Raw genomic sequence first — 13970 nt, 5'->3', positions numbered from 1 at the left:
ATGGAGTTTGCTATGAGGAACTCTCATTCTGTTTCTTTTAATGGAAATTGTATCAAAATAAGGTTGGCAGGATTACATTATATCTGTAGATGATATGGTGAAAAGGAGAAATGTTTTTTAGGAGAAGGGCCCTATGTTCCACCTCTTATAGAGTGTAAGTCTGGTAAGTTTCCATCTCTTTCTACCTATAACTTGTATGACAAGTTTTTCACAGTTCAATCCTGAGTGGGTGTGGTGGTGACAGTGGACTCGGGGACAGCACTGCTGTACCACCTCCTGAGCGGCTTGAGGCTGGATGCCGCAAGCTGAAAATGTTAGTTAAAAGAAAACCCCACGAAGCTCTCCATTGAGTTCCACGGGGCTGCGCCACCCTTTTTGCAGGCCTAACTTGGAGCCTGCAAAAAGGGGCACTCCCAGGCCGAAAGGACTTAGGGAGTTGACTAAAGCCAGCTCCTCCCCTGGAACGCCCCCTGTGGCACCGGTGGGAGCCCCTGCACCAGAGCTACACTCCTGCAGAGGCTGTGCTGGTGCCCAGCTGAGAAGCTGCCACGCTGCTCCCCCTGCCAGCGTACGTTCTCCTTCACTGGCATACATGCCACTTTAGACGGTGTTAGTGGCATCTTTGCAGGCACTGTGGTTATGCCGGCTCATATGCCCTTTCGCTCCCTCCTTCAGGATTGCTCTGCCCAGGATGTGGTGATGGCTGCCAGCTTGGAGGGCTTTAAGAGGGGAGTGGACATATTCATGGAGGAGAGGGGTATTCATGGCTATTAGTTAGAATGGATACTAGTCATGCTGAATACCTATTCTCTCTAGTGTCAGAGGAGCATGCCTATTATTTTGGGTGCGGTGGAACACAGGCAGGATGGTGCTGCTGCAGTCGTCTTGTTTGTGGCTTCCTAAAGGCACCTGATTGGCCACTGTGGGAACAGACTGCTGGACTTGATGGGCCTTGGTCTGATCCAGCAGGGCCTTTCTTATGTTCTTATGTTCTTAAGATGGATAACAATAAAATAAGCAGATTACAAAATCTTCCTACCCAGTATTGAAATGCAAGACATGTTGTCCTAAAGCAGAAGTTCCTATCAGGAAGCATGACAATTCAGGAATAATATCATAGAAGTTAATCACACCAAGATTTCCTCAAAAACATTGGTTCTTGGACCTGACAAACCTATAAATTCATGGCTCTTGGGAGAACCTCCATTATTGTTGACACAACACCTATCTAGTATTTATAAGCTTCCATTCTGAACCTTTAAGAAATGCTTCACTCCAGTTCTTGATTTTGACAATTGATTTCTTAGTGGTCCTTATATCAGCATGAAAGATGCTTGAACTGGGATCTACTGATGGAGATGGAACTGTGCTTTTTTTCATCATGGCAAGATGACTTTTATAGCCCACTCCTACATTTATTTTGTAACTCAGCATTTCACCAGTGTCAAAAAAATAGTTCTTTAATTCTGTTTTGGCCCAGAGCCTTCTACACATTGACAGTGACACACACTGATGCCTGCATGTCTGTCATGTGTTATATGTGTGTGTGTAAAGTGCCGTTAAGTCGCAGCCGACTTATGGCGACCCCTTTTGGTGTTTTTATGGCAAGAGACTAACAGAGGTGGTTTGCCAGTGCCTTCCTCTGCATAGCAACCCTGGACTTCCTTGGTGGTCTCCCATCCAAATACTAACCAGGGCCGACCCTGCTTAGCTTCTGAGATCTGACGAGATCTGGCTAGCCTGGGCCATCCAGGTCAGGGCCATGTGTTATATAGAAAGAACATTAGAAAACAATGATCCTGTAGAAAAAAAGGAAATAGGCATTGTGCCCATGGCATTGCTGGCCTACCTCGCCTTGCCCTACACATCCAGATGGCATCCTGGCACATGTAGGAAAAGGGGCTGTACCTCTGCAGCCTTTTGAAAGAGCATGTAATTGTGTTAGCTTTTCATGCCTGCCACACTGGTCCCTTTTGAATACCTTCTGCAGGCACTGTAAGAGAGACCTATAGGCAACAGGCCTTTCTTAGGGTCTTATGGACATAGTAGAGTGGCACCGTGAGGTGACTGGTAACCCTACCCTTTGATCATTCCCCATACCTTTGATCATCCCCCATGCTAACTGTGATTATGCCCTCACCTGTGAATCTCTAGTCTACTCGGGGAAAGGAGGCATTCCCAGAATGTTGTCAATTGTTTGGCTCTCTTCCCAGTTTAGAAGAAAGATATCTGTATTCTTCTCTCCTTTCTCATGGCTGCACTGCTACTAGCTGCAAAAACAATACCTGCAGCTAAAGGCAGGAAAAACAAGCCTCCCTGCAGATGCACTCACAGTGCCAAGCCTCAATCCCCCTGCTTACAGGGCCCACAAAAATGGTACATTTGGTAACCAACACTCCCTGCACCAAAAGCAAAGCCTGCAAGCTTAAACTAAGTCCTGCTTCCCAGTGGGAATATAGCAACAGGACACGTAGCAACACAAAGCTGAAAATGGGGCAGTGGAACTAGACATAAGGCTTGAAGCGGAAGATCATGCTGCTCCTGGAATTCGAATATCTGAAGAAGCTGCCGCCTTCCTGCCTGAACACAGCATGCAGCCCAGCCTCTACAAGATAAAAAACCTCCCAGGGTGCCATGCCAACCCCACGCCTCAAAACAGCCGGCTGTCAGGCACCCAGCTGGCCTTACCCCCCAATAGGTAACTAGCTGGCCAGCGACAGCGCAGCCACTCTTCATTTTTGTTTTCGACGCTCCAGATTTTACAGAGGCAAATGAACAGGGGAAGGGTGTTTGTAGAAAATTACGTCCTACGCTGAACTCCCACCAACTCCATTGTGCCTTCTAATAGGATTGCCAACCTTCAAGTGCTAGTCAAAAATCGACTGCAAGTGCTACTCAGAAGTTTAGAATTCAAGGTGAGACGTCTTACTTTGCCATCCATGTATACAAGGAAGGCACAATCCTTCATATATTGAATGAACTTAGCACGGAAGGACTAAGAGCTTGAAAAAGTTTCATATGAAATGGAATTATACCGGATTTCCATTGCAGCATGTCTTGTCTCCGTTGCTTGAATTTTGCAGTCTACATGCATGGACTTGAAATTATGATATGCATTGAGCACTTTTGCCTATATTTATCTTTGTGTAACGCTTGTATGCTGTTATATTGAATCTACTTTGGACCTTTTGTAAATTTCCTGTTTGCTCAACCAAGGTTGTGCCTGTTAGAAATTACTCTCAATATATATATATATTTAAGAGCAATTTTGTATTGTAATTACCTTATTATAGGTTTACTTTTGCTGGTACTTGCACCTTGAATTCTAACCTTCAAGTGCCTGCTATTACAACTGATCTCCAGCTGATATAGATCCGTTCACATGGAGAAAATGGCCACTTTGGCAATTGGACTCTATAGCATTGAAGTCCCTCCCCTCTCCAAACCCCACCCGCCTCAGGCTCTGCCCCCAAACCCTCCTGCTGGTGGCAAAGAGGGACCTGGCAACCCTACCTACTAAACGAACCATTAGCAGAGACACACACAAATGAACAACCCCCATGCCCACAGCAAACTACCAACCAGCTGAAGGGACAGGCTCCATGGGTGCATGTCTTCACTCTCAGCTGCAGCTAACAGGCTGAAGGTGAGAGAGAGGCAAAATGGCCAGCAGCCCTCACCTGATGCTGCTCTGCTTTCCTCACAACCAATGGAGCCTCACGCTTCATTTGAACCAAGCTGGGGGCAAGGGAAAATCAACCCCCAGCATGATTTGCTGTAAATTTTACTTAGCTCTGCAATCAGTATAGTTTTCAGTCTCAGCACAGTAGTGATAAAGTGACTTGTTTGAAATGAACCTGTTTGGATCAAGAATAATGAAGTCTATACACATTCAGTCTGGCTTCTGTTGAAGCTAAACTGATCCTTTCCATTACTTCAGCAGGCACAGGATCTAGTTTATATAAACTGCTTGTTAAAAATCTGTCTATAGTCTAATCAATAATCCCAATGTTTATTTATAGTCCATGTCTTACAGTAGTAGTTACATGGCTCAATAAACTGGGTTGACTGGGATTTGAAATGTATGAATTTAGGTATTTTGGACCAAATAGTCACAATGTGCACACACATAAATTTGCTGTCACTTATAAGCAGGCTTGTGGAATGCAACGGCACACCTCTTGACATTCATGAAACAGTTAACAACTTTAAAAAAAAAATGTTCTGTGGACAATTTAAAGGATGTGTTACTTCTATGTTGTTATTCGAGTATCTATACATTGACCAGAATAATTCCATATTGTTCCCGAAATAATCTATACATTTAATTTTTAATATGACCACATCTGTGGATACTTAAATCCAGAGACTGAAGCCATGAAAAGTGTGGGGCCCGCCTCAACGGAGGCCTGTTTTGTGGGCATGGGCCTAAACCAGCATTGGGTGGCAAACGGGCAGCCGGCGGCTCTATGAATACTGCTGTCTGCATTGAGGAATTCACATTAACTTGCTTGGACTCATCAAATGCTGGGTTTTATACTTGTGATTAGTTTCTGCCTCTATTTTGCTTACCATCTTCATTCTCCTAGCCAAGAAAATCAGTAAAAGTTACTCCCCCCCCCCATTTCCCTAATGTCTCATCTCAAATAGTGGCATTTGGATGCCAAATTGTGGTCAGTCTGCCAGGAAGACTTAGGCCTAGGTAGAGACCACACTGGTCGAACTGCACATTATACTACCTCTGTTCAAACATGATTAGAAGAAAAAGAAGCCCTGATCTTCACAGTGGCAAAGACTAAAACCTTGTCCACTTATGTTGAGTTCCTGATCTGAATCAGGGCCCCATGCTTAATAATTAAGTATGAAAAAATACTGGGAGCTGCAAAAATGTGCATGTCTGGTTGTACCATGAGAATGATTCCCTCCGGGGGCCTTAGCAATGTACATGTCTCCATACACATCCTGCTTGGCATAAATGACAGGCATGTCATAGCTTTTAAATAATTAAGGGAACTGTATCTATTGTGTTGCATCACAATTCTGTAACTGAAAAAGTTAACAGGTGAGATGGATCAGATTAGTAGCACCTGTAGGATATAGCGTTGATCAGAGCTGTGTGTCTGATAAAGAAAAGTGCTATTCTTCACGTCCTCTCTTCTTTCTGCATGTTGTTTATGAGCTACTTGTTCTTATGGATGCTTTATATATCTCTCTCTCCCTTGCAGGTGACAACGCTTGCCGTGTTAATAATGGAGGCTGCAGCACTCTCTGCTTAGCTGTTCCCGGAGGCAGAGTGTGTGCTTGTGCTGATAATCAGCATTTGGAAGAAAACAATGCAACCTGCATGAGTATGATCTTTCTAAAGAGTATTTGAGTTTGTATTAGTGCTGCAGGAATGATTGAGAAAAGGAAAGAAAAACACTGTGCATGAGGCAGGGCGATGTGTGTTTTGTGATTTTGCACAAGCACAGAAGAGTACAGACTGCAGAAAGGGTTGAGGCATGAGCCAAATAGTGATTTAAGTAGGGGTATTACAGAAGAAGCTTTCTTCCTGACATTTTGGTTCTGTACCTGTATGGAGGTGTATTAATTTCTAACATGGAAGAGTGTTGGGAGCCAGCGTGTTGTAGTGGTTAAGAGTGGTGGTTTGGAGCAGTGGACTCTGATCTGGAGAACTGGGTTTGATTCCCCACTCCTCCACATGAGCGGCGGAGGCTGATCTGGTGAACTGGATTTGTTTCCCCACTCCTACACACAAAGCCAATTAGGTGACCTGGGGCAAGTCACATTCTCTCAGCTTCACCTACCTCACAGGGTGTCTGTTGTGGGGAGGGGAAGGGAAGGTGATTGTAAGCAGGTTTGATTCTTCCTTAAGTCTCCCTTAAGTGGTAGAGAAAGTCGGCATATAAAAAACCAACTCTTCTTCTTCTTCAGCGATCTGATCCATGACATGCTTCCTTATAGGACTGCTTGAGCGTTAGGCTCAGTTTGAATGAAACAAGGACATTTCAGCTGAGAGTTGTGTGTGTAAGGGAGAGCGAGATAATTTTAATTTGAGGCTGTGCTGTGGTGAACATCTTGCTGCTTTGCAGCTGCTAATCTATATCGACAATAGTATATCCCATGTGCCAAGACACATCCTGCTGATTATGCATGTGTTTGTATACTCGTTTGGAAGCCAGTTTTGGAGGGTTCTACCTCCAAACCACTCTCCGAGTGGCTTACATCATCAAATGACATTACGGGATGTGATAGTTTTAAGCTTCATACTAGAGGATCCCCTTTTACTATCCTTTCTCGATATACTGCAGAGTGTAGGGTTCAATGGAAACTGACCTTGCCCTGATGACCATTGGATGAGGCTGGCATGGGAATAGTTAGATATGTCACCTGTGCATTCATACGAGAATCCTATAGAAAGCTCCAGATGGAATTATTATGAACAGGAAAATCTTAATGAGAAGAGAAGGTCTTAAAAGTTGCAGTTGAAAATATGATTCATGCTCGCTTTCAGGCAATTAATATTGCCTTTTCTTTTGCACCGTTGTCCCTTTAGTTACTGCTGGAGAAGTGCTGTCCAAGTTATGCAAGCCAGGAGAGTTTCAGTGTAAGAACCGGCGCTGCATCCAAGACCGCTGGCGTTGTGATGGAGACGATGATTGCCTGGACGGCTCTGATGAGCATTCGGAGATTTGCTGTACGTATCTGGGCAAGGAGTAGTCCATGTCTTCTTATATTAAAACTCATTAACATGAGCCTGTTAATGTACACTCAAATATGTGCGTACTAGGGGAATAAAAATGAAGTTGTATAATCATTTATATAAATCATTCCATTTATCCTCAGTCTACTTAATGCAGGCAGCCCTGGTACCATGTTTGTGACGAATGGGAGCACACTGAGTCTGTTCAATGCTGGGAGGATACTGCTTCATAACACCGTTCATGCTAATGATCTTCACACTCTAATGTGCTGCTTTTCTTCCTTGAATGTTAATGCTCTGTGCCCATGTTTGGTTGCTAGGCCAGGAGGCAAACTCTGCGCTTGCAAAAATAAGGAGAATCAATTTAAATACCCTGAAGACAGAATTACTGTGCAGAAGGTTGCTGAACACTTCATTGCTTCTTGGCAATGGTATCTTGAAGGGTGTCCAAAAAAACAAGACATGGGGTTGGAACAAGAAGCTGTACAGCTTTTGCTGCCTCAGTTATGTGGTAGAAGGGGACATGAGGGAACTGATGTGCAAGCAAAAGAGTATGCTGTTCTTTGTGTTTGCCATAACTTTACTACTTAGAAACCGTTGTAGGAAATCCTTGTTCTTAGGTATCTGAAAATGACAGCAGCTGTCAGTGACATTGTACAGCCTGTGTGCGTCTATGAGAATCTTCAAATGCCACCACAAATATTTTGATGGATTATTGGAACATGTAATCTAATGGATGCCCTGACCTGGATGGCCCAGGCTAGCCTGATCTCATCAGATCTCAGAAGCTAAGCGGGTTCAGTCCTGATTATTACTTGGATGGGAGACCACCAAGGAATACCAGGGTTGCTATGCAGAGTAAGACAATGGCAAACCACCTCTGTTAGCCTCTTGCCTTGAAAACCCTACTGGGTCACCATAAATTGGCTACAAATTGACAACACTTCACACGCACACACACACACACAATATAATGAATGAAAAATAATATTTGAACAAATTCATACGCATACAAAGATAAACCAAGATTTTTTTTCTAATCCATATACTATCTTTATACACTACGCACACACAAACAGTGGTACAAGAGCCATTTACCTGTGGTGCAGTGGCTTTATTTATTGTATGTATCTATGTATTAAGATATTTTAATCTCTCCTTTCCTCTTGGCTCAAGGTGGCTTGCAAGTAATAGTTAAAATGCTACAGATTAAAACCAACTAAAATAAAATCCCATCCTCCAGAAGCTGTGACAAACAACCCTTGCAGCACCTCCTAAAGATCTCCGACAAATAGGCTCCCCTCCCCTCTTCAGAAAGACCATTCTGAAAAGTGGGAGCCATGATGGAAAAGGCCAGTGCTCTGGTTGATGCGAGGCAGGGCGCTTGAAGGGGAGGGGATCAGGCAGCATATGGCAGCCTGAAGACTGGAGTTGGCACACAGAACATATGAGAGGAAATGGTCCTTCAGATCTGAGGGCCCCAGATGGGAAGGGCTTTAGAGGTCATAATCAGCACCTTTTATTAAAGCAGGAAACAGGCTGGCAGCCAATTTATTTTGTGCCATCAAGTGACAGCTGATTTATGGAACCTCGTAGGGTTTTCAAGGCAAAAGGCATTTGGAAGTAGTTTGCCACTGCCTCCCACCACCTCATGACCCTGGTATTCCTTGGTGGTCTCCCATCCAAATACTAACCCGGGCTGATCCTTCTTAGCTTCTGAGATCTGACAAGATCAGGCTAGCCTGGGGCTATTAAGGTCAGGCAGCCAATTTAACTGTTTCAAAACAGGCATGATGTGTTTCCATCAGCAAATTTCTGACCATAATCAAGCTGCCACATTCTGGATCAGCTGTAGTTTCTGGGTGGTCTTTAAAGGGCAGCCCAGCATTAAACTCAGTAATCCAACCACAAGGTTACAAAAGTATGCATCAGCATAGACTGATCAGCTGAGTCTAAGAAAGGAAAGAGTTGGTGAATCAGATGCAGATGATAGAAGATGCTCTTGGCCACTGCATCATCCTGATTTTAAACTAGCAATGATAAGTTAATAAGCACCTTTAAGCTCTTTGCCTGCTCTGTGAAAGCCAATTCCAGGACAAGTGGATCCAGTCCTTCTAGAAAGTCAGCCTTCTTGACTGGCATTACCTCTGTCTTGTCTCGATTTAGCTTCAGCTTGTTGTCCCTTAACCGCCTAATCATAGCCTGATACGAGGGATAATCAACTTCATTTATTTCAGTGGAAGAGATATAAAAAATGTCCATGCACTGAATAAGTAATTTATTTTAATATATTATGAAAAGTGATCTGTTTTGGTTTTTCCTTGTCATTAGGATTGCAGTACATATATTTTGGAGTATAAATAAAATGGGGGGGATAACAGTAAATTTACATCTTACCCTGTGTCCGTAGAGTATTTTGTGACTGATGAATGCCCCTCAGCTCGCCTTAATCTAAATGTGCTTTTTTGCAACTTCTGTTTGCAAGTTCTTGAAGAAAAATAAACTGTCTGGGGTTTTGAGTACTTGCAAATGAAGATCACACAAGCCTGCCATTGCCTGTTTACCAATCCCTCACAACCCTTCAATGCTCTATCTGGAGCCAGCATGGTATAGTGGTTAGAAGAAGAAGAGGAGGAGTTGGTTTTTATATGCCGACTTTCTCTACCACTTAAGGGAGACTCAAACCGGCTTACAATCACCTTCTCTTCCCCTCCCCACAACAGACACCCTGTGAGGTAGGGGAGGCTGAGAGAGCTCTAAGAGAGTTGTAACTAGCCCAAGGTCACCCAGCTGGCTTCATACGAAGGAGTGGGGAAACAAATCCAGTTCACCAGATCAGACTCCACCACTCAAAACCACCGCTCTTAACCACTACACCACGCTGGCTCTCACGCTGGTTAAGAACAGTGGTTTGAGGTAGTGGACTCTGATCTGGAGAACCAGGTTTGATTCCCCGCTCCTCCACATGAGCGGTGGACGCTAATCTGGTGAACTGGATTTCTTTCCCCACTCCTACACATGAAGCCAGCTGGGTGACCTTGGGCTAGTCACAGCTCTTAGAGCTCTCTCAGCCCCACCTACCTCACAGGGCATCTGTTGTGGGGAGGGGAAGGGAAGGTGATTGTATGCAGATTTGATTCTTCCTTAAGTGGTAGAGAAAGTTGGCATATGAAAACCAACTCTTCTTCTATTCCCTTTTTAAAACATTGGGTGTGGGACAGGGGCAGCTGTGACAAAGTCATTCTCCAGTGTTCATGTGTCTGTTCCATTGGACTCCGAATAATGAAAAACTATATTTCCCAGGGCTTCTCGCACCTTGAATGTTGCTGTGGCAGCATTTTTTCTTGGAGACCTCTCCCAAGGCAAGCTTTGTTAGCACCACAAACAACAAGTGATCAATTTCCAAATCATGATCTAAATGAGCTGTAAGAAACCAGCTTCCATTTTAAAACAGGCCTTGAAAACAGTCCATACCTCACTAATGCAATTGGGACGGGGGTGGGGATAATGGAGGAACTTTATCTTTCTAATGTATTGCATGAATAAAACCCAGCTTTTTTTTCCGGGTCATAATATGGAGGGATTGCAGTAAGCCCCCAACCCGCCACGGAGTGCACGTTTGGGTCAATGGCAGCAAAAAATCATTACTGTTTGTTATTGCTTGAAGTGTTCTTGTTCTTTGCTTTAATAGTGGTTAATATGCATAGCAAAATGACATCCAAAGAATGTTAACATTGCATGATAAATGAACAAAAGCATGAAAATTGGGTTAAGAATATAGCTTTTGGGTCTTAAACAGAAGGAGCACAGTAGGTTAGCATTAAGACAGCTCCCCGTTGTGTCTAGCTACCGGAGGCTTAATCTTTCACTGTGAAATGTTTTTGCCTTTAGAAGTTGGTCTGGCATCGTTCACATATTGTTGTTGTTGTGATTTGTAGGATCCCTTGTAAACTGTTTTATTACTTGCCATGCATTGCCCCAAACTGCATTAATTTTATATGTGTGCATAGATAATTACGATGAACACATATAATAATAAGTTATGGCATAATAAAAGGTGAATTAAATATGGAAGAATGTATTGAACAGAACTGCATAGCAACAGTTAATGTTCATTAATTGGACTGTGGTATTTTTTTAACCTTATACCAGAACATTTTTTAGCAAGAAGATATTACCAAAAGCAGTTTAAAAGCCCATTTAGTAATGGGCTTACCTCTCCACTCATTAAAGTAAATCTATATGCAACATATAGAATGATGTTTCCCTCATACTCAATGAATTGTTGTAATGAATACTGAGAACATGCACAAGTGATAAGTAAATAGGATTGGTTGTGAGATTTTGCATACTGGATGAGTTTTTGCTAATTATCTCATCTAGAACAACTACAATCATTTCCTTAAATCTGGAATGGTATTAAATTTCATCTAACTTTTGATGTGATTGTACAGATGGCTCTGCCAAGATTCTTTGTTTCATATTTTTACCCATGCACACCAGCACATGTGCACATTACCTAATGTACTTGACACAACATATGCAACCCCCCTTTTCCAACGGGACTCAGGTCCAAGCTCTGATGGAGGGGGATAACTGCAGAGGTTTGGGATGGAGCACCAGAGCAGGCTTAGAAAGTGGGAGGGGACAGCTGTAATAGAGTGGAACCATCAGAGATAGTCTATTGAGAAGAATTAGGTTTCTAGGCAAGAAGTCAGAGCAGTATTTTGGTACATTCAGGCGTGGTCTTAGTGAATCTGGAGCCCTGGGCAAAAGACCAGGATGGAGCCCCAGAAACACTACCATTCCCCTACCACCATCCCCCAGCTGGGGCTAAACAAGAGGTGACCATTGCCCCATGTCAAGCAGGTGGCAACCATCACGGGAAGCTGGTTGCCTGAGTCCCGGATGGACTGGACGCAAGCTGCTGATCCTGGGCCAACAGTCCAAGCTTTGGGAGGGCATTAGTAGCTGTTGGCATGAGCTGGTGGCCTGAGCCATGGTTGGGGTGGGTTCAAGTGGTAGTGGCAGGAGCCTGCTTTTTTATCTTCTTTTCCCCCTCCTGTCAGAGGGTGAGGCCATGTGTGGTCGCCCCCCCCCAAATAAAAATGGGGTGGGGCAGCTGCCCCTGTTGTGCATTATCTAAGACTGCCCCGAATACATTTCTGTGCAAAATACCCTACAGCCCATCAATATGAGCACCTAGTTCTGGCATCCACCTAGTAGTTATCCCATGGAGTAGAGGGTAACTCAGAGATAAGACAAAGGGAAAGAAAAGAGAGTGGACAGGGAGAAGTTTTTCTCCCTCTCCCATAATACTAGAACACGGGGTCATCTGCTAAAGCTGGAGAGCGAGAGATTCAAAACAGATAAAAGGAAATATTTTTTCACACAACGCGTAGTTAAATTGTGGAACTCCCTGCCCCAGGATGTGGTGATGGATGCCAGCTTGGAGGGCTTTAAGAGGGGAGTGGACATATTCATGGAGGAGAGGGGTATTCATAGCTGTTAGTTAGAATGGATATTAGTCATGCTGCATATCTATTCTCTCTAGTATCAGAGGAGCATGCCTATTATTCTTGGTGCGGTGGAACACAGGCAGGATGGTGCTGCTGCAGTCGTCTTGTTAGTGGCTTCCTAGAGGCACCTGGTTGGCCACTGTGTGAACAGACTGCTGGACTTGATGGGCCTTGGTCTGATCCAGCAGGGCCTTTCTTATGTTCTTATGTTAAAAATAAGCAGAGGAGGGAGTGGAGATGAGGGAAAACATGAGCTCTCTTTTCTGTGTTGGGTATGGCTTGGAATATGCCTATATACCATTTTCACATTATAATCCATTTATACAGAATTGATGCACAATTAATGCAACAGAATTGATGCACAATTGATGCAAGTCTCACTGAAAGAAAGCATGAACTAATTTTAAGGGAGAAAATTGAAATAAAGAGAAAAAAGTTCTTGGTGGTGTATCTCACAAAGGACAGACTCAACTGAAATGGAAAGTTTCAATTCAAATGAGGCAGCTTTTTTTGTTCAGTCTCATCCCTAGCTGAAATAGCTGTATATTCTTGGGAAAACAGCATTAAAGCCCTGAGTCATTATTTGGATTGTGGCAAATGTATTTTTTCCCAAAAATAATTTTGTAGGTTTTGTAGGGTTTTTTTGTTTTTTAAAAACAAACCTTTCTACACTAAATACTGCTGCTCAATCTGCAGGCCTCATTTATGTGAGCTGAACTGGAATATGGAATTATTTTCTAGAATCGTGATTTATTTGCATTCATTTCACAACAGTAACACTACTGATCCAATCAGGTGTGTATTTTCCCAGAAATAAATCTGGCTGAACTGAGACTTATTCTCAGGTGAGTGTACAACCTATGATTATTTTTAACTGAGGTCAGATGCTAAAGCAAGAAAATAACTGGCTAATCTGAGTAATTGTATCACCGTTTTTTTTCTTTCTTTCAGTGAATGGAATTTAGTAGAAATTGTATTTATAATATTTTAACAACAATGCTTCTCGATGCATACTAAGGATGGATTTTTCTTCCCCTAGTTAATCACAGCTGTCCTGGCTATCAGTTTAAGTGCCATAATAACCGCTGTATCCCAAAGAGATGGCTTTGTGATGGAGCAAATGATTGTGGCAACAGTGAAGATGAATCTAACGAAACTTGTGCAGGTAAAAACAATGTACAGAAAACTTTTTTTTTTCTTTACAGGTTGACTAAGTTTTATTTGACTCTACATTTAGGTCTGAACTATAAAACTGCATGCACCAAACTGATACTGATGCTCTGATTACTGCCGTTCTAAAAATGAATTGGGATTTTGCTGCTGGCAGGTTTAGAATAGATTATATTTCACTTAATCTTTGTGCCTAGCTCTGCTTTCCAGTGTAATGTGGTACTTTACATTCTGTATAATTTGACTGTCAGTGTTCTGTTTGAAAGCCAAACTGAAGAAATCTGAAGTATTTCTTGTTTCTTCATGTGTAATAAATAAATTATTATGTATGTATTAATGCACACATAATTAAAATATGTGTGTATAAGTATATATGTAATATTATCTCTGAAATAGTCTTGTGGCTTTAAACATAGTATTTATGTGCAGTTGACTTTAAGGGAACCAGAAGACCACTCATGTCTTTTTTACCCCATACACTTTTGGCAAGGCAAGGACATTATTGTTTTTATCATATCCATTTCTCATTGATAATATTTCTTAGTAACACGGCTGAGTTATAATTCCCAGACCTAGGA

At 42.8% G+C, this 13970-nt stretch overlaps 1 protein-coding gene across 1 annotated transcript in view; it reads left to right on the top strand.

Annotated features, from left to right (window-relative positions):
- Positions 1 to 13970, top strand: part of LRP1B (LDL receptor related protein 1B) — a 566614-nt gene that overhangs the window by 250215 nt on the left and 302429 nt on the right. The window contains exons 14-16 of the mRNA XM_056861170.1: positions 5226 to 5348; positions 6557 to 6697; positions 13262 to 13387. Of these exons, the coding sequence (XP_056717148.1) occupies positions 5226 to 5348; positions 6557 to 6697; positions 13262 to 13387 (390 nt within the window). The remainder of the gene's footprint in view (positions 1 to 5225; positions 5349 to 6556; positions 6698 to 13261; positions 13388 to 13970) is intronic.

The sequence above is a fragment of the Euleptes europaea genome, chromosome 15 (genome assembly GCF_029931775.1).
Source record: "Euleptes europaea isolate rEulEur1 chromosome 15, rEulEur1.hap1, whole genome shotgun sequence".
NCBI lineage: Eukaryota > Metazoa > Chordata > Lepidosauria > Squamata > Sphaerodactylidae > Euleptes > Euleptes europaea.
Note: the sequence above shows the minus strand (reverse complement) of the source record. Positions and strands in the feature narration are given on the sequence as shown.